The sequence below is a fragment of the Malania oleifera genome, chromosome 10 (genome assembly GCF_029873635.1).
Source record: "Malania oleifera isolate guangnan ecotype guangnan chromosome 10, ASM2987363v1, whole genome shotgun sequence".
In the NCBI taxonomy this organism is placed as follows: Eukaryota; Viridiplantae; Streptophyta; class Magnoliopsida; order Santalales; family Ximeniaceae; genus Malania; species Malania oleifera.
In genome coordinates, this window is record NC_080426.1 from 10,163,808 (window position 1) to 10,185,518 (window position 21,711).

A 21,711-nucleotide genomic window follows, 5' to 3' on the forward strand; every position below is an offset into this window, starting at 1 on the left:
GGCCTAAATTCCAGAAATCCTACTTCAGTCCCAAATGCTTAATATTTTAGCATTTCTAAATTAATGCTAACTAATTAAAAATAAGCCCCTTAATAATCGCCGCACCCCAAATTTGGGGTTTTGGCCCGACACTCCCACGAGAATTCCGTCCCACTAGACTTGTAGAGAATCATCCCTAAATTCTCGTGGTGGTGTCCGTTCGTCAATTGGGCTTATATTTTGCAATAAATTAAAGAAAAAAGGGAAAATGGCTTACCCCAGGGAATACGCTTACGCCGCTCCTACCACCGATCTGTTCCGGTAGAAATGACGGCAGCGGCGAATGGAGTCCAATGGTATCTTCGAATTTTTGATCGGACGAAAATTCGTCACGAAATCGAGGAGAGAGGGAGAGAGAACGTGAAGAGAGAGAGAGAGTTCAGAGACTTGCAGGAAAATAACAGAGAAAAGAAAGAAAATAAAAGAAGAAGAAGATAGAAGATAATCTGGGGGGGGGCGCGCATGAATTCAATTAGAATCCACCTGAAGCTTCGTTGAAGCTTCAGGTGGTTACATATATATATATATATATATAAAAAATAATAATAAATTTAATTAATATTAATAATAATATATTTTATAAATAAAATAAAAATAAAATTTAATTAATAAATTTTTTTTTCTTTTTCTTTTTGTTAATCCTATTAATTAATTAGTTAATTAATTAATTATTTATTTATTTTTTAATTTTTTTTAATTTTTTAAAATTTTTTGGAAATCAATCCACTAATATTTTATATCTCTTTTTGGGGATTTTTACAATATCTTAAATCTAAGTGTGTACCTATTTAATATACATGCATCTTATTTATTGAGTGAATGGAGAATATAAGGTTATTTTGTATCTATTAGTATACTCTTAAGTCATTGACACCATACACCAATTCCTTCTCATTATTCTCATCATGTCATCATTATTTAAAGTCTAGAGAGTTTGACAAACAAAGATTTTTTTTTTTGTGTGGAGTTGTGGACTCTTTCATTTGTGCAAAATTGGAGAGATTATCGGGGTATTGTATTATAGGGGAGACAAATCTCGAGGAGTTTAGCCGCACTTCGTGGGCTAAGCCAAAAAACCACAGAGGACTTGAATCTTCTAAAGAGAACGAGATATCTGTACCTTAACTTGTTTGTGAATCGTATTTATATTTGTATTTTTGGTTGTATTTAAGTTGATTGTTTTTTTATTTTTTATTAAAATTCCTATAATATATTTTTTAAAATATACTGAATTGAGAATTATTATTCTATGCATGTTCATATCATCTTCTAATGAATTTGGATTTGATTGTATACATTGAATGAGGCTATCACAATGAAAAACACTTAATATAAGGGTTCACGCCTTCCTTGGAGAAGGAGCTCCCTTAAAAACCAAAAATAAAATTTTTACATAATTAATTGTTAAGAAACTAATCAAAAGACCCTTTTATTAAGGTTAAAAGTTTCATGTGCAAAAGCACATGCCTAGATACTATTATATTAAATGATGGAACATGCTATTTTTTTTTTCTCATTGCAAAAGTATGCATGAATAATCTTTTTCATCTAGTTCATAAATAAGCAAAGCAAGAAGTCCTCATTTTCCTTCCAATTAGCGGCAAGATCATGTTTCTTACTATAGGGTACTCTCCCAGTTACAGGAAATCAAGTTAACTAATGATAGAGTGATGTGAAATGAACTATTTAGTAGCTTGAATGTACCACATTTTAAAAATAATATATATATATATATATGGTATATTTTTAAATTTTACTTATTGGTGTAATATTAATAAAATAAATATATTATGTATTTCGTAACAAGTGCCTTTTATAATTTATTTATTGATTAACATAATTTAAAATTTTAATTTATTCTAATCATGAATTTCAATAGGTAGATTAAATAAGTTATAATATAATTTTATATTTATTTTATCTAAATTTAATATAAATCAAAATTTAAAACCTCTCCAAAGAGAAGGTAAGGCACAATCTCAAACCTAACCCATTATATCTCCGCCGCCCCATTCTGCTAGGAGTGACCCGGCAAACGGATACAGGGCGCTATTATTCTCGTTCGTAGCTCCTTTACTGGATAGAGGACATTTCAGTAATTTCGTATCAAGAAATGAAATGCGTACTTCTCCTTCTGACGCCCGGATGAAGCCAGTAGCGTCGAATCTCCATTTTGCGATCCCCTCTGCTCTTCCTCTCGTCACTCCTCACTCTGTGCTAACCGCCATTCCTGATTTATCACACACGCACGGAGACAGAGAGAGTGGGTGAGAGAGAGAGAGATGAGCTGAGGACGAAAGCTATGGCGTCAACCTCTGCAGCTCCAAGCCCTAATCTAGAGCTCACGAACAATCCCTCCAAAACCAGAGAAGAAGGAGAGCTCTCTTCTTCAGGCGACGACGTATTCCCTCTTTCCGAACTCCAGTATCTTACATTATCCATCACTTACTGCTTCCATGTGTATCGAATCAATTGTTTTCTGTTGAAATCATGTTTATACACTATTTATTCCATTCGCTGAGTAAATTATTTCTATATATCCTCGTTTTTCGTTTGTTGCGCAATCTGAATTGTTGCTCCGCCTTTGTTCTTTATTGCTAACTGTATCCAGGACTTGTTTCTTATAGATACCTCTTTGATTGCTGATAAAATAGAGGAAGAAAATAAATGCGAAAATAATAACATTTTGAATGTTTTTTATTTTTATTTTTTTTGTTTTTTGTTTTCTATTTCGAATAATTACATTCTTCGCACGGCAACGGATTCTCTTTCGGAGCTGTAGCATGTCATCGCTCTCTCTCTCTCTCTCTCTCTCTCTCCCCATTTTCTGGAATGAATTGTTTACTGTTACTCACGTTTTATGCAGTTATGCTGTCTTTATTTTATTCACCATTTGGTTTCTTTCTCCATATTATGGCAATTTGAATCACAACACAACTAGAATTATTCTGGCATTGTTTTTATTCTTTATATTGCTGGCGGAATCTGTGACTTATTTCTCTTACATTTCCATTCGGTTGCTGAGAACACGGAGGAAGAAAATAATGTATGGGTAAATATTTTGAATATTCTGTTACGTTGTTTTCTATTTCAAATGATTGAAAAGCGCATCTCAGCTAGGTGCAGTAGTTGTATCAGGCTTAGTTTAATGTACTTCTTTGTTTTCTTGTGTACAAAGCAATAGAAAAATTCCAAGACTCAAGATGCTAGTTTCTTAATTATTTTTTGTACAGTTCCCATGCAACCGAGCAGAAGTTTTAGTGGTTATAATTTCTTCTCTCTCTCTCATGACTCTGCATGCAGGATTAATTCTGATCTGACATGGCAGGTTTAGCTGTTAATGACGATGATGATTATTATTTGAGGGGTGGGGGTGGGGGTGGTTTAAATAAGAGAATGCACAAAATCTGTAAATTATCATTTTATTCATTTATTCAGTGGTGAAAGTAAAATCACTGTTGTTTTCTGGAACTATTATGCATTTAATTTTTCTGATTATATATTCTTTATAAATTTTTGCCGTGGATGTCATGTTTGAGGTTTTCTGCTCTGTTCCACAGGATTTCCCCACTTGCTCTGGGACACATAACACTAGCACTGCTGCCCCTGCAGCCCCGGATGAGTCCTTTCCTGCTGCTGCAGAAAACAAAAACACTGGAAGCTTTAAAGCTGGTAGGACTTGTAAAAGTTTTGGATTTCATTATTCTTTCATGCTTGGATCTTTTTCATATGTAGTGTTGTTTTGATGCATTGCTTCCATCCCTGATCTATGTTCTGATTCGTCCGACACTTGGTGTGCTGGTCCTTGTTTCACTATTGCAAGAATGCATGCATTGGGTTGGAAATATTGAAACAATTAAATAAGTCAGAGTATTTTTTATCATGCATCAATCGAATTCCAGAGATTGAATTTAAAGAGTTTATTTATTTTAACTAGCCACAAGAGCACATGCCTGTTGAACTTGAAATTTTTATGCATGATAAAATTAAATAATAAATTGAGTGAGGCCAGATGTTTGACTTACTGGTTCTCATATCTTATCTGTGGGAACTCAAATCTCTATGAAAATGGGGTTTGGGAAGAACTTTGAATGGATGCCCATTAGGGGACCTTGTGAAGGCTAACATGCTCAACTGAAAACAAATATTAAATAGGGATATCAATATGCGAAATCCTTTTAGTGTAAGGAACTAAATTGACATATAGAAAAAAAATAAATGAAATAGATTTGAAAATAATTAAATTCAGAAAGTATTAGGCATACGAAATAAAAGTTTTTTTGGAATTAAATTGTTTTTGTCATGTCATGATTTTTTTTTTTTTTGAGATAAGAAGTTATGAATGAAATTTAAATATTGAAGCTTAATACTAGATAATATCAAACTTCAATCATTTTGTATCAAATTTAAAATTTTAGTCTATGCAAAAAATATATTGTATGTGATTCTTTTTTTTATCCCTCATCTAGTTTGTGGAATCAGAGCTGGAATGAAATCGAATTTGAGGCTATGAGACCAACTACTGCATTTGGTTCCTAGAATTAGGGATGGAATTTTATTCTGACCAGAATACTAATTCCACCACTTGAGCCCCTCTAACCCATGGGAATCATCACCATTCCATTCTTGTCTTTTTATTTTTTAGATGACCATTATAAGCCTAACAAATATATTAATACTGAAAATACCCATCAATTAAACTACCCAAATCATCCATAAAAAATACCCTAACATCAAATGCCCAACCATATTTCTTGTCTCCTTGCTTGGAGAAGAACCTCTCTGTCACTACTCCAACAAGACTCCATCACCTATGACTTCTCACTCCGACCCCCTCTTGTTAATGCCTACTAAGATGGTGGTAGGAATCCCTGTTGACTGCTGGATATTTCTTGATGTCACATTGTCATGAGGCACTGGCATGTCTGGTGCCCCTGATTCCAACTGTCGGTGCATATTCAGGCTCTGCTGCTGATTCCGTTGACTCCCTACATCACTTGTCTCTTCGTGGTAGTGGTACTTGAAAATAGTTCACTCTTATAAGAGAATGCAGACTATGGTAGAGTGAATATATTATCATTCCAGAAAACTGAAAATGTAGTTAAACTAGGAAACATACACTAGAGTTCTACTCTGGCTGACAAAGTAAAAAGAAAAGATGCAGAGGGAGAAAGGAAAAAAGAAGAAGGTGTTGCAAGCAGAGAGGAACAGAGAGAGATTGAAATTATCCAACAATCATTTCAATCCAAAATGACAGTAAGATTCTAACTTCCTGCAAATTATATATCATATCTATATGTATTTACTATGCTTGATGATGGCTCAAAATAATTCCATTATACCACCACTGTTTTAAATAATAAAGTTAAATTGAAGTTATATAATTTAAAAATTGCAAAAATAAATAATTCTGCATTAGTGGCTTTTTTGTAATTTGGCTTATTTTCAGTTCATTCCAGTCACTATTCAGGGATGCCAACAGTCTTTTTATCTGACTAGCCGAACATAGTAATTGTATTTCAATACACTAATTCCATTTCTGCCTCGATTCTTTTCCTACCCAAATTCTTTTTTCCGCAAACCAAACATGGGGTTGTATTGAAAATCAAATTATTGAATGTTAAGAATATGATAAGGGTCTGTCTATGATTAATTTACTGAATAGGTTTGCTGAAATTTAAAGGTTGTTATGTCAACTTATTGGGTAAATGTTGCTTCATTTAGGGCAAAACCAATGGATTTTATCCATTACTACATTTGAGATTAATTTATTGGTTCAAATTTTTTGGCTTATGAAATCAAATTAACTAATTATTAGAAATACAATAGCAAATTTTTTCAATTAAATTAATTTTATTTCATCTTAGTTCAGATACGAGTTAGATAAAAAAATTAAATGCCATTTAAGTTTACTTATGAAAAAAATTGTACTGTCTCTTAAGATAAAATTAAAGGGGCACTTGGTTTGCGTCATCTTTCAACATTCTTGGGCATTTGATGCCTGTGGTTGTATGGCATTTCATTTTTGGGCATGGTATCCTATGTGGCAGGCATCTTGACACTCTCGGGAATGAAAGATTCACACAAAACATGGGCTGACATCTTAACACTCCTGGGAATGAAAGATCCACACAAAACATGGGCATCTCATTCCCATCTTTCCCCATCAGTAAGTTTCATGAGAATCTTATTTTTGGACCAAATTGCCCTTGTTATTTTGTCGAGTTGAACCATGCCCCTATAATCTAGTATTATTACACCTCTATTATTGTATTTAATATAATAATTATTAATAAAATGAAAGTAATAATATTATTGGGTTATGATAATATATTTAATTATTAATATTTAGACACCATATTACCTCAATTATTTCAATTAATTGGATAATTTAAGTGTTGATTTTTTTTAATTTATGTTTTTTGAGAATTTTATGACATGAATTTAATTAAGTACGTATTCTTAGTATTGTTTATGTTGAAAATATAATTATTCTTCATATATTGGGTGTACACATGTCAAGGGTATGATGGTCATCTCCTTGAACCGCTTGTTAGAATTTCCTTGTTCAACCAAACATGGATGTGGGAATCTTATGTACTTTCTTGAGAATCTTATAATGCAAACCCAGAAAAAAATATTCCTATGAGGCAGGCATCTCATTCCTGGAAATTAGATTCTCGAGAATCTCATTCCATGAGAATATTTTTTATGCTGCCAATCAATCAAACACCTCCTAAGGGCATTCTGCCCCCTTTTCTTGTGGGACAAAGTGGTGTATTTTTTTGGGGCTTATTGCTGCCTGGCCATCAAAGGTTGGAATGCAGATCTACTGTAATCTGTCAGTTTGTTGTTTTTCCATTTTTGAAGGCATCTTGGCCTCTTCTTATGTACAATGATTCTGTTTTTATATAAAAAAAAAGTTCTTATCCAAAAAAAAAAAAAAAAAAAAATTAAGGGCATTCTGATTGCCTAGGAAAAAAAGGGGGGGGAGCACTCTAGTCCAAAAATAATTTACACCATTTGAACTTAAGAAATCAAAATAACTAAACCACCAAAACAAAATCAAGCCTTAAGTCCCACTAGGTGGGGTCGACTATATGAATCCTTTTCCGCCAATTTATACGAACATGGACCATTTCTTTTGACATATTCATGGCTATTAAATCTTTACTCACTATCTCTTTTCAAGTTATTTTAGGTCTATGCTACCCCTTCTACTCCCCCCCACAGTAACTAATTCACTTTTCCTTACTAGCGCACCATGTGGCTCACGTTGCAAGTGTATATACCATTTGAGTCGTCCCTCCCTTATCTTATCTTCTATGGGAGCTACACCTAACTTACCTCGAATTTGTTTATTCCTTAATTTATCTTTCAGTGTTATACCACTCATTTATATAAGCATTCTTATCTCGACAACTTTTACTTTTGGGATATTTTGTTTCTTCGTCGCTCAACATTCTGATCCATATAGCATAGCTGATCTTATACCCATCATATAAAACTTCCCTTTTAATTTTAAGAGTATTCTACGTTCGCAAAGCACACTTGAAGCACTTCTCCATTTTACCTAACCTGCTTTAACTCTATGCATTACATCATCTTCAATTTCTCTTTTAGCTTGCATAATAGATCCAAGGTATCGAAATCTACAAGTGCTATTTATATCTTTATCATCAAGTTTAACTTTGTTTCCAATATTCGTTCTACTATTACTGAAATTACATTTCATATATTCTATCTTATTTCTACTTATCCTAAAACCTCTAGATTCCAAAGTTTATCTCCATAATTCTAACTTAGCCTCTACTCCGCCCCTAGTTTCATCAATTAATACAATATCATTTGCAAACAACATACACCATGGAACCTCATTTTGAATAATCTTAGTCATTTGGGCCTTCACTAAAGCAAAATGATAAGGCCTCAAAGCAGATTCTTGATGTACACCTATAGTGATTGAAAATTCTCTAGTTTCTCCATCTATAGTCCTTATACTAGTCATTACTCCATCATATATGTCCTTAATGACATCAGTATACCTACTACATACACCATTTTTTTCTAAAACCCACCATAGAAATACTTAAAAGCTAGTTTGCCATTAAATTACTTTAATTTTCTTGTAGGTTGGATGGGTGTTAGTTAAAAATTAAAGGCCATTAAATCTGCTTAAAGAAAAAAGAAGTGTATATCAGTTAGGACAAATGAAACCAAAAAATATTTTATGTTATTTAGGATAAATTAAGGGTATTTTGGTCAAAAAATGATTTCCATTTGTACTTTCATATATAGTGTAGATATAGATAACTATATAGAGGCTCTATATGTGCCCACAAGTTCTGATTTCTAGGTTGTTCTGGAGATGCTCCAACCCTCTGTCTAATATCAGCTTGAGTAATGTATGTCTCATTGTGCATCTATTTAAATCAATGTTGATATTCCCTTGATGATACTCTCTTTTGTGGATTTGTATGAACTTCACAGGAAAATACATTTCCACAATTAATCATGCAAGTTCTGTTGATATTCATTCCAAAGCATCGGTGCAGCCAAACCACTGTAAGGGTTTTGAGAAGAATCGAGTCCCATTGAAATCTGGCACACCTGCATGGTTTGTGCCATCAAGGGTCAATAGTAACCTTGTGATAAGCTTCTCTGATGATGATAGTGGCAGTGATTCTGAAGAGTGTGGACAAGAAAAAGCTTCAGAAACCAAGGGCAACGCTCGCGGAGTGACAAGCAATAGAAGACCACCTATTCCAACACAGGGAAAGATGCAAATGTTATGTCAGGCTACAAGAAATGAAACTAAATTTATGCCTAAGAAAGCTTCACTAAATCGCACAGTTATCTCATCAATGACCAAAACCCCTGGAACCAATTCTAGGAATGCTGGGTTGGCCTCGATTGAGCAAGGATTTCGAGTTAGAAATCTAAATACCTTCAACAAAAATTCAGCAGGCCGAGAGCACGGGTCTAACCAAAATGTGGTTTTGAACAGTAGCAAACTCCAGGACTTACGCCACCAGATTGCAATGCGAGAAAGCGAACTAAAGCTTAAATCAGCCCAGCAAAACAAGGAAATAGTTTCAAGTTTATGCAAAGATTATGATATTATAAGCTCAAACAATGATGCTACTAGAAAAACCAGATTAACTTCTACTGAAATTGAGCTATCAGAGCCAAAAGAGCCGGAAAAGAAACGCATGAAACTCAATGAACCTTATTCTAGTAGTTTGCTGGATGTTGGTCGAGGAATAAAAGAAGCAATTACTGATAACAGTCATATAAAAGAACCAATTACTGAGAACAGTCATCCTCAGGAAAAGAGTATGGTTGATCGTAGCTGTTGTGAGAAAGAAATTCCGACTGGCACGACAATGTCAAGCATTGTTAAATGGCAAAAACAAGATGACAAACTGGTTCCTGATTCCACGCAGAGTTTACAAATGGGAGTGAAAGATGGTGAATGTTGCATATTTTCTGGAGAACTTATTTTATATTGTAGCACAATGTGACATGCTTGCTTATGAGCAATGGTTTTGCAGGTGGTGACACGACAGCTAGTTGCAGTCAGTCTGAAAAGAGGTTGAGGATGCCAGATCCTCTTTTGCAAAATCAAACTGCTCCATCAGCAAATGTGACTTCTAAAACCTGTTTAGGGAAATCAGTAAGTTTATGCTAAAAGGGCTTTCTTGTCTTACTAGAGGGTTTTGAAGCTTCAACTCCCCACATTATTACCTGATCTGCTTGTTTTTCTGTCGAGCATGCCCAAGTAATATTTCAATTTATTATGCTGTATATATTGTTTCCTTTTAAAATTTAATTTTAATCTGTTTTGATTGGTTTTACTTTGTGTTAATTGCCCTTGTACGAGATTGTTGGGAGGGAACATACTTCAACAACAAAACAACAAAACCAAGCCTTAAGTTCCATTAAATAGGGTCGGCTATATGAATCATTTTCCGCCAATTTATGTGATCATGGACCATTTCTTTTGACAAATTCAGGGCTATTTAATCCTTACTCACTATCTCATTTCAAGTTATTTTAGGTCTACCCCACCCTTTCTACTGCCCCCCATAGTAACTCACTCTTCCTTACTAGCGCACTTTGTGGCCTACGTTGCAAGTCCCTAAACCATCTGAGTCGTCCTTCTCTTATCTTATCTTCTATAGTAGCTACACCTAACTTACCATGAATATGTTCATTCCTTAATTTATCTTTCAGTGTTATACCACTCATCCATTTAAGCATTCTCATCTTGGAAAAATTCTCATCTACGTTTGGTAAAATTGTTCTTGGCCCAATGCAAGTAGTGAACATTTGAAGTTTTCTTTCATTTAATTTCATAATTAATTATTTCAATGAGTTATTGTTTCTATATGCTTATCGAAATAAGTTTGCATGTTGCTACCATGTGATGCGGCTCAAATTATTAAATTACAAGCTCAAGGGAGTTTCAAACTTTCATGGTTTTGGAATTGTTGCTGTAGAGGCTAGATGACATGAAATACTTTTGTAATAATATTGTACTAAATATTAAAGTGGAGATTGAATAAGATCCCTTTTACCCCAAAAAAAAAAAATTTCTTTTTAGCTTTATAGAGCACCTCAGAGATGAGGCATCTGAGTATAATTAGCGGATATCATCCATCAAGTTCCTTCCTTGAAGCATATGAACACGGTTCAAGGAGTACTGAAATTCATGGAGTCATTTTGGAGATAAGACACTTATGCCTGCATCTTTATTTCAGGCATGCTTTTTTAGTGTTCGAGATAGCAGATTGGTGATCTCTGATGTGTGTGTGTTCATAGTTTTTAGTATTACTATCTAAATATTGTATGCTCTGATTTTGTGTATTTTTTTTATTATTTCATTATGCAAGGCATCTCAGAGCGCTGCATCATTTTGGAATTATTTGGATGAAGCAAATATCGCAGGACATAGTGATGTGGATGTTCAGTCTTTAGTAGAAATAGAGGAAATGCAAGACAAGGAGCTGGAGGAAGCACAGGAGTACAGATGCAGGTGTGAAATTGAAGAAAGAAATGCTCTAAAGGCATATCGTAAAGCACAAAGGGCTTTGATTGAGGCTAATGCTAGATGCACTTACCTCTATCGCAAAAGGGAGCTGTACTCAGCTCACTTCCGATCCCTTATAATGGAGGATTCCAGTTTACTATGGTCCTCAGGGAAGCAGAATCGTATTGGCATTGGATTAAATTCCTCAAATAACGCATCTAAAGTTGATGCAGATCTAGTGCCCATGTCAAACCATCAAATGCAGAATGGATTTGATATTTATAATCGACCAATGTATCATCCAAATATTCAATTTGCTGAGGGTGCTCTTCTCAATATGTCTGATCGGAATGCGGATGGACAAAATTTGGGTTCTGAAGCGTGCAGTGAACCTGATGCTAGTACATCAGAGATATTGCCTGAAAAGGTTGGCCTTATTGCAAATGGTGTCTGTTCTCCTTCTAGTGATAATAATACAGTAGCAGATGAAGATGAAGAAATGCTTTCATTTGGGCAGAAGGCTGCTCAGCCCAACCTAGAGTGTAATAGAAAGGAACGAATTTACGAAGAAAGAGAAGAAAACATGAATGATGATTCAAAAAGAGGATTATCTGTTGATAGCTCCCAAGACTCTTTACTTCTTGAAGCTTCCTTAAGGTCTGAATTGTTTGCACGGCTAGGAAAGCGAACTTATTCGAAGAATGGTAGCCCTGCTCAGGGTGTGGAACCTATAGTGGAAAGAGGAGCAGAAAATGATGATGAAAGTGGAAAATCACAAATGAGCATGAGTAATGTGTGCTTCTCGAAGGCAGAGAAAAATCGACAATCTGATGTTGGAGGTACTGCCCTTGTGAGAGTTACTTCAATTTGAGATTATTTTAGCTTTTCATGTTATGTTCATTCTGAATTGTTTGCATGGCTAGGAAAGCAATCTCTCTCAAATGACAGTGGTCCTGCTCGGAGTGCTGATCCTATAATTGAAAGAGGGGCTGAAAATGATGATGGAAGTGAAAAATCACAAATGAGCCTGGGAAACATGCCCTCCCAGGCAGAGAAAAACCAACGCTCTGATTTTGGAGGTATTGTCCTTATGATCTAATTACTTCCATTTTAGATTTTTTAAATGTTATGTGCAATATATGTTCTTATTTATCATTGTCCCGTGCACACGCATCTAGGGTATATCTTTGGCCTCTGAATGGCTAATCCTAATTTCTAATATTATTGAATTAAAAGATTAATTGAATTTACATGGGACTAGTTAGATATCACTTCAAATTTTAGGAGTTTTTCTATTATTCTAAAAACTGCACATGTTTTGACCAATCATTTCCCCATTTTGATTTTGTAAATTGTTTCTGTATAGAGAAGGAAACACATCTATTGTGTTTGAATGAAGGAGGTCCACTGATTTTCACCAAATAATAATTCTCATTTTTAATTTTCCAATCTTTCATTTTAAGAAATGAATAAATAAATATAAACTGTAAAGAAGTATACAGGTGAGGATATAATTTTAAGTGACTAGTGCATTACATGAATTTGCTTAGTTATATGTCAGGATATTAAAGTGATTGTAATTGAGGTTACTCATTTCGTGTCATGCACTTGACCTCCAGCATGCTTAGGAGTGGACCTTAATGTGCTCACTTACTCAATTAAGGTTAATATGTCTTAAAACTGATGTGATCCTGTATGGGGGCTTAATGACTGGCACATCTCAGCGCGTGTGGTCTTAATATTGCCAGTATATCCTCCATTAAGGCTGCTTTTACTAATAACCTATTTATGTTAAGCATATTAAGATTTTAGCTGGACATGGTAATTTTCTCTTGACATTATTATTGTTGTTCTTAGAATCATCAATGCCATTTTAACTTTAATTAATAGCATAAGCGAATTGGGATGTACAGAGCTGCAGTGCTGGACCCTGAAATTTTTTAGTGGAGGTAACATTTATATACTGGCACAAAAGGGAAGAAGATATCAGAGGATGCAAAACATATCCCTCTTCTCCTGCTTGTTAGTTGTAAATGGGTGGCAGTGGCACCCCCTTGGTGCCCTTCTAATTATTTTTATTTTTGCCAATCTAAAAAATAAAGGATGCAAAACATAAATTTTCAAAGTTAAAATTCCCAAAGCTTGAATCAGAAACTTCTAATGTGGAAGTCCAATTTATGTCAAGTCATTGGGGTGTCTCTTGAATGATTTTTGACTATTGGCAATTTAACATATAATTGGCCATATTTTTGGGGTAAGAGAAAATTGTATTAAGAATAAAAAATGTACGATGTAAGAGGACAAGATTTCCTCCTATATTAAAATGATACAACCACAAAAGCTACATGACAGCTGCCATCCAATCCCTTTGGATATCTGACAGCTATATACCCCAAAAGATCCGTAAGAGTTGGCCACTTTGAATCAATGTTGTTAGTATAATCCTATAATTTCATAATTTCAATGGGGGCGTGGTCATATTTCTAATGTGGAGGATATCAGTTCCCTGCAGTTTTTATTAAACATTTGATGTGGTAATGTTGGAGGAGAATATTTCTTTTAAGGAATTTAATAGAAAATCCAATGTTACCTAGAATGTGGAATGTTCTGGTTCATGGAATGGGAAAGGGATTGCGGTACGGTGCATGCTCTAAAATGTGGAACATTGAAAAAATTGTAATGACACTTATATATTTTGGAGAGTATGTTCTGCTGTTTCTAAATCTAGAAGAGATCTTGTGTTGTGGAATAGATTAATAATGATAGAAATAGAATTAAAATGTGATGATTCCCGACACTTACCTAATAAAAAATATATGAAAAATATTGAACTAATACTGGATTGTTAAACTTAACGATCTAGAACAAAAATGTACTGCATTTTGGAACATTTGTACCAATACAAGGTTCACTGGGATATTAGCATTTTCCGGTAACAATGGGAAATCTAACATCATTGGTTTAAAATGCACCATGTACGCATATTGTTGCAAATATTTGTTTGAGATGTCAATTGCTTTGTTAGCTTGTTCGCAAAATTTTAAATAGTTTTTTGTCTCCCTCAGTGAAGACCTTGTTAAGTTATAAGGATCCATGCTAACACTAACTGTTTGAAGAAATGCTAGTATCCCGTTGGTTAGGTAAAAGTTTAGTGCCATGTTATTTGCAATTAAAGAGTTTAATGCGATGTTTTAAAACCTAGAATGGACCAGCCAGTCCAACCAGGTTCAATCAGAACTGGTCACCAGGCTGGTCAAACCACCAGACCCAGAATTGACATGAACTGTATTGACCCAATTGAACTGGTCACATTCAGACTGCCTTAGCCAGAACTGAGGTCAGCCATGGGTTAAGTGGGCGCAGAGTGAAAGAAGCACCCCCATAACTTGAACCTCGGAGCTCAACATGTCTTCAAGATTTAAGCTGCTATGTACTAGCTTTACTTTGTTGCTTATGTAACCAAATCAATAATGCATATTAAAATAGAATATACGCCAAATTAAGTAAACTATTAGTTCAATCAAACATTCTCCATATCTTTCAAATATTTTTTTTGAACTCCTAATAAGTAATAATAATAAATTTCAAGAATATTTTTGAAGAAAACTACTAGTTTTTATTTAAAATTTGTTAGTAATTACTTTTAACTCTATTTAGCCATAGGTTATCATTAAGGTTGGGCATGGCTTCGTTAATCAAACTATACCCTTCAAATTGCAATTGAACCGAAATTTTGGTTTTCCAGAAAATGCAAACCGAATCCAAACTGTTTGTTAACCAGTTTTTAGGTCAATATCTAATAATTAACTGAACTGAACCATTTGATTCAGTTTAAAATTTTAAAGTCATGAAAAATTGATATTTTTTCTTCTATTATAATCTACTTGTAAATTTTAAAGTTAAAACATTAAAATTCGTGCATCAATAAAAAATCTTAAATTTATAAATTTTAAATTAGCATCCTACATAAGTTTAAAAACAACCACTCATGAATTGAACATGAACAAATTCCATAATCCAAATTCTAATTCTAAAAAAATAGCATTAGTAACCAACTCAAGTTTTAAAATGTTATTTAAAAGATTTAAATTTAAATTACTAACAAATTATGTAATATATAATTACATAATATATTTTCTTATTATAGGAAATCGATATCCTTTATTGGGATAAAGAAGGGGGACTCGATTAAAGGACTCAAGCCGGCCCGGCCGCACACCAAGCTTGAATTTCGTTCTTTGGCTATATTTATAATATATTGGTTCGGTTAACTGCAGTTGTATTGGCCAAACTGAAGCCAAACCCGTTAACTGAAAAAATTGAAAACTCTGTATTGAAACCAAACCAAAAAAATGGTTAACCAATTTTTCGGTTTGGTTTGGTTTGGTTTTTCATGCCCACACCTAGGATCAACTGATCATGACTAGCATCCTTGAAATATTATCTTAGATTAATGTAATATTATTGTTATAATATATATGTGTCATGCTGACATCACTATGGTACTGGTTCGACCCAACGGTTTCGCTGTCGGACCGACCCAGTGCCGTTCCTGGGTTTCCTTCTCATACTGACCATCAACTCCGTTTTGAAAAGCATGCTTTTAATTTTGAATCTTGATTAACTGCTAGTGCAGAGGAAAGCAGATGTCCTATAAGAGAAGCTCACGATCCTGGAACGTCTTTCTGCATTTCACCTCTTCCTATTCTGATGAGTCCATTTGCTCACTTGAGGGTTACATCCCCAGTCAATTTCATGGGATTACATGGTAGAGATAAGGAGAATAGATCTTATGATAATTGTAGTGTAGGAGGCATCAGTGCCAGCTCCAACAAAGTCCAGCCAGGCATCATGAGACCAGACTATATGCTGGAGACTCTAAGAGATACATGTTTTGGAGAAGTTGGTTCTTATACCTGCAATTTAACTATCGATCCAATTTGGCCGCTTTGCATGTATGAACTGCGAGGAAAATGTAACAATGAGGAATGTTCCTCGCAACATTTTAAAGACTACTCTGCCAGAAATTCGAATCAACATGGTGACTCTAACGGTGCTGGTACGAATTCTTCTATCTGAATTTTTTGGAATTTTAAGTTCAGTTGCAAGCATTGTTGTTAACTCTCTTTTTTTACTCTTTTGTTTTTGGGCGATACTGGCAGCTTCTTGCCCTGGATCATTATCACATCAAGGAAAATTTAATGGTGCAGCAAATTTTCAAAATGTTTCAATTATTATGTTGTTTTGGCTCCTGCAACTTATTTAGTTCCCTTAGATATTCTGAAAGCTGATTTGCATGCATATGAATCTGTTCTAGCTTGGAGTCTTGGGCATTGCTGGCGAAAGTGTTTCAGTACTGCCTTGGCAATTTCAAATTCTCTTCAGAGGAGTTTGCCATCAGATAATCCATTTTTGCTTGGGAATGATAGTCGCATTGAGGTCCATGCGAGTTGGAATAGGCAGTCATTGTATTTTCAAAGTCAAAATTGCGAAGTGGTTTGTTATTACTTTCTTTTTCATCTTTCTTGATTTGTTATTTTCGTGCTCCTTGTGCTTTTTGTTACCTTGCCACTGTGCCACAATCTCAATATATATATATATATATATATATATATATTTTCTATTTCCATTTTTAAAAAGTAAAACTATCTGTATATATATATATATATATTTTCTATTTCCATTTTTAAAAAGTAAAAACTATCTGTGTGCCCTTGATGTGATTTCATCTTATTGGCGGTTAAACAGTTAAACAGTTATTTTGTGGTATAAATGCAGTATAGGTTGGAAGATTTTTGAATCTGGACTTGGTTATTTTGTCTCATCCCTTCACATGCTTTTTGTGGGACTTATATTATTTGTTGTGGCCTAAATTCCTAATGATTTATTTGGTCTTAGGGAGTTAGGAAATATATATTATTTTTTTTTTTATTCATTATTGCTAGTGCCTGCAACTGAAGTGCAACTGAAGTGCAACTGCAATGCACTGGAAAATGAAAAAAATTATTTCCAATCCACCTGTTATTTATTTATTTTAAAATGTAGCTTTGGAAAATCTTATCCTATGAAGTTCTTTTCTTTCATGCCATTGCTTTGGTATTTATGTAGATTTCTCTTTAGCTAGTGCAGTTATGTTTTGAAGTCTTTTGTAGTGACAGCAAATGCCTTAGTGTCTTTTAAATGTTTAGTTTATGTTTCTGTTGTTTTAGCTTCCTGTTTGCATGATGTTCTTCTCAGGATCAACTTAAACAAGGTTTGGGTGATTATGACCATACCTTGGAAATGGTTTTTTTTGCTCTTAATCAAGAATCTAATCCGGGTGTGAATAAGGTAATTTTTGCAATTGCTCTTATAATGTCATCCTCTAGATTTTTTAAAGCCAACTTTTGTTTTGTCATCTTCTTATGTTTCTGAGATATACAGGCTTTGGACATGCTATCACGAGCTCTTGAGAAAGATCCAACATCTGTAATTCTCTGGGTTGTTTACCTGCTTATTTTCTATGCAAACAAGAATTCAATTGAGAAGGATGACATGTTCTTTCATGCGGTATGTTGTATTATTATTTTAACTCTCTGTTTGGGTTGGAAGTGTTTCGGTATCTGTGAAAAACACTCCGTGTCTGTGCCCCCCCCCCCCCCCCCCTTTCCTTCCTTTTCTTGTATAAGTAAAAGGAAACTTTTCCAGTACCTTGTGTGCATTATGAATAAATCCTAGGGATGCCTAGCTGCATCCAGTTTTTGTTTGCCTTGTTTGATATCAAAATGTTTTTGATTGTCATGATCCCTGCAGCTCATGAAACCTCCTTTTTTTCACATACAATTAATTTAATTGTTCTGTTTGCATTTCTATTTTTATTATTAATGAAACCTTACTATCATTTTTATCAAGACCAGCAATGTTATGGATCTACTGTTTCCTAAACTTACTACTTGGAGCCTGGTTAAAACTTATTCCATGGACGTTCACTCATCTATTTCCTACAAGATATATAGGAAAATTTGGCCTATAGGTACTTTCAGTAAGTTACATGTGTATTTATGATGATTCTTTTGAGGCAAAAGCTTGTTTTCTCATGAATGTGATGTTGCAAGAAGCAGGGAAATGGGCAGACCCTCCTTGGAGGCTGATTAAGAAGAATTGGATTAAGGGATTATTGGATTTCAGCCCAATAGATTCTGTAATAAATTAGGACATGGCCTTTGTCTTTTTCAACTTATGTGTCTTAGTTTTTTTTTTTTTTGAAAATAAATCTTGCAAGAGTTTATTTGTAATTTTATTTATTTTAGTTTCCTATATATATTAGTAGATTGTATTGTTGTTGCGGTTCATGTGAAATTGAATTGAGAAGTTGAACATGTGTATGTGTGTTTTCCCCCTATCTTCCTCTCCCAAATATCCCTTCTCTTTTCTTCCTTCTTCCTTCCTTTGTTTTCCCTTCTCTTCTATTTTTCTTCCAAATTCCAAACTTGGACCGGACTGGCTGATTTGGCCAGGTTCGACCGAAATCGGTCAACAAGCCAGTCTGGTTACCTCCCTAAACTCAGATTTGAAGATAACCGGGATTGAACCAGCCGACCTGCTCAAAATCTGTACAACCCGGTCTAAACCGGGTTTGTGGATGGGTTATCCTGTTTCTTTATTTAAGAAAATTGGGTATGTGTTTATGAAGGAGAGAAGACTAGAACCTGCGACCTCAGATAAAAGAAGGGGAGTTACCACTGAACCCAGCGTCTCTTGTGGTTAGCACATGCCATATCAAATAAATAAATTAGGTTTGCACATGCTATAATAGAGCATTACAAAAGAGGTAACTTATATTTGCTCACAACAATTTAAGTAAAACTTTTATTAATTTTTGATTGGATCAAAATACTCTTTTGCCTTTTAATATTTTTATTTCACAAATATTAATAATAGTTATTAACAATTAAGTTTCAAGAATTTTAAAAAAAATAAAAGATGTACAAAATTTTATTTAAATTGTTATTTGTAATTAAATATATTTTGCAATGACCATTAGAAGATTATGACTATCATCTTTAAAATATATTTCAGGTAAGTGTAATATTATCAATATATATATATATGCATATAAAAGTCATGCTAACTGGTTCGGCCACTGGTCTGATTGGTTCAATCGACCCAGTGACTTTACCGGGTCAGCCACCAGTCTGGGTTTTTAAACCATTCCAATTTCTCTATTGGCAGCAATTCCTTACTACTGTTCTGCATCTTTTGGTATCAAAGTCTAACCATGATCTCCTCGGCAGCAATCAAACTCCTTCAGAATTCTTTGAACCAACTTCTTCTCTCCGTCTTTGATCTTCTTCCTTTCTTCCTCATTCTCCTGCTCTCTTCCTCTTTCTATTTCTCTCCCTATCTAGTAATTCCACATCATCCTCTTCATCAGTATTCCATCTCCACACCATCCACGAATATTCAATTACCTGGCCCTGATTAAATATGAAAAAACAAAAAAATTTACAGCCCCTGCGCCTAAATTTCAAGAACTTCTTTCTGTGAACCATTTTTTTGACACCAACACCCCAATAGAGACAGACTCCTGAAAGGCTCTTCCCCAAATTTTTGATGTCGTCTGATGGTTGGAGAAGCCTCATGCACTGCCTGTCATTCCACCAGCCGGGTTCTTCTAGGTTGCTTATTCTGCTGGAATTTTCAGAGTGCAGCTGCTGCGTGTGGCCTTGTGATGTAGGAAAAGAAGCAAGAACTTGGGAAGATCCTTGTTGGAGAAAATCAAGAAGAGTTGGGTCAAGGGATTGTTGGGTTTAGTTAGTAATTTGACAGTGACCCAAGGGAATGAGGACACATTCTTTCACTATAATGATAAGAAGCTTATTTCCTGCTGCATTTGATGCAATGTGTGTGTAGAGGAAATAGATTGCAGAATCTGTCAGATTAGGATAATTACAAGGAGATATGGTGGCAAAAGACAGATCTTCACATAGAAATGCAGTGGTGGAGGCTATGGAAGGAGTCACTAAGTGAATCTCAACCCACACTTCCAGATAGGGATGTAAATGGGGTGGAACCTAAATCCGCCCCCGCCTACTGCCCCAAATCTGCCCTGAAGTATTATTTATCTCCCCATCCTCATCTCAATAAGGGATCTACCTCCCACCAGGTATCCAAATCCACCCAGCTCATTATAAAAGGAACATACAAATTTTGAAAAAGAACCATTCCTGTGTCTTTATATTATTAAAATAACATAACTTATCTTATTTTAATATAATTATAGATAACGTAGTAAAGTACTATAAAATAAAATAAAAATGATGCATTTAGAAGATATGAACAATTGGATGAAAATACTACACACACACACACACACACACACCCATTCGCATGCATATGAATATATATTTGTTTATTTATTTGGAGGTGAGTTCAGGGTGGGAAAATGCATTTCCCACTTATTGCCCCCAAATCTGCCTTGTGTGACAAAATTCATCCCAATTACTGCCCCTAGTCCATTTACATCCCTATTTCCAGATCTTAGGAAAATTCTGAGCAGGTAAAAATTGATAGGCAAAACAGAAAGGGAAGATCATGTACTACATTATTTGGACTAACATCTATATGAAGTATTTGACAAATTGCACATTAAATGTGCCTAGAAAAATGACAATTATTGACATCTCTAGACTTAAAAACTTCATGAGTAACTTTGCATACAGATAACAACAACAACAACAAGCCGTAAGGTCAATAGGTGGGGTCGGCTACATGAATTATTTTCTTCCAATTCACCCGATCTAGAGCGTTTTCCTCTACTAGATTAAGGGCTATTGAATTCGTTCTCGCTACCACATTCCAAGTTATTTTAGGCCTACCCCTACTTCTTTTCATGTCAGAAACAATAACTAATTCACTCCTCCTCATAGGCGCTCCACTAAGTCTGCGTGTCAAATGCTCAAACCATATAAGTCGCTCCTCCCTTGTGTATTCTCATTCCTTAGTTCATCTTTTAATATTATACCACTCATCCACCTTAACATCCGCATTTTGGCAACTTTTATTTTTGTACATGTTGTTTCTTAATTGCCCAACACTCAGAACGATAAAACATAGCTGATCTGATAGCCATCCTATAAAACTTCCTTTTTAATTTTAAGGGTATTCTACAATCACACAACATGCCCAATGCACTCCTCTATTGTACGTAACCTGCTTTCATTTTATGTATTACATCTTCTTCAATTTCTTTTTCGCTTGTATGATAGGTCAAGATATTGAAATCTATTAGTGTTTATAATCTCTTGATTAACAAGTTTAATCATATGCTCATTACGTTACTAAAATTATATTTCATATATTGTGTCTTATTCTTACTTGTCCTAAAACCTTTGTACTCTATTGCGGTCTCCAAAGTTCTTACTTAGATTCCTGTCCACTCCTACTTTCATCAATCAACACAATATCATCTACAAACAACATACACCAAAGGATTTCGTTTTGGATATTCCTAGTAAGTTCATCAATCACTAAAAGTAAAAAGATAAAGAATCAAAGTAGAACCTTGATGTGCATCTATTGTGATTGGAAAATCTTTAGATACCCTTCCTACTGTCCTAACGCTAGTCACTACTCTATCATACATATCTTTAATGACCACT

General features: G+C 34.5%; 1 protein-coding gene across 3 annotated transcripts in view; it reads left to right on the plus strand.

Moving 5' to 3' along the window:
• Nucleotides 1–2,124: 2,124 nt before the first annotated feature.
• Nucleotides 2,125–21,711, plus strand: part of LOC131165553 (uncharacterized) — a 35,877-nt gene continuing 16,290 nt past the window's right edge. Inside the window, exons 1-11 of one of the 3 annotated variants that reach the window (XM_058123470.1) lie at nt 2,125–2,440; nt 3,600–3,711; nt 8,530–9,510; nt 9,594–9,715; nt 10,935–11,910; nt 11,995–12,150; nt 15,708–16,130; nt 16,234–16,275; nt 16,389–16,567; nt 17,309–17,401; nt 17,495–17,620. In XM_058123470.1, coding sequence (XP_057979453.1) covers nt 2,342–2,440; nt 3,600–3,711; nt 8,530–9,510; nt 9,594–9,715; nt 10,935–11,910; nt 11,995–12,150; nt 15,708–16,130; nt 16,234–16,275; nt 16,389–16,567; nt 17,309–17,401; nt 17,495–17,620 — 3,309 coding nt within the window. In that variant the 5' untranslated portion in view covers nt 2,125–2,341. The remainder of the gene's footprint in view (nt 2,441–3,599; nt 3,712–8,529; nt 9,511–9,593; nt 9,716–10,934; nt 11,911–11,994; nt 12,151–15,707; nt 16,131–16,233; nt 16,276–16,388; nt 16,568–17,308; nt 17,402–17,494; nt 17,621–21,711) is intronic. The other 2 variants (XR_009139596.1, XM_058123471.1) reach the window with 2 other exon arrangements.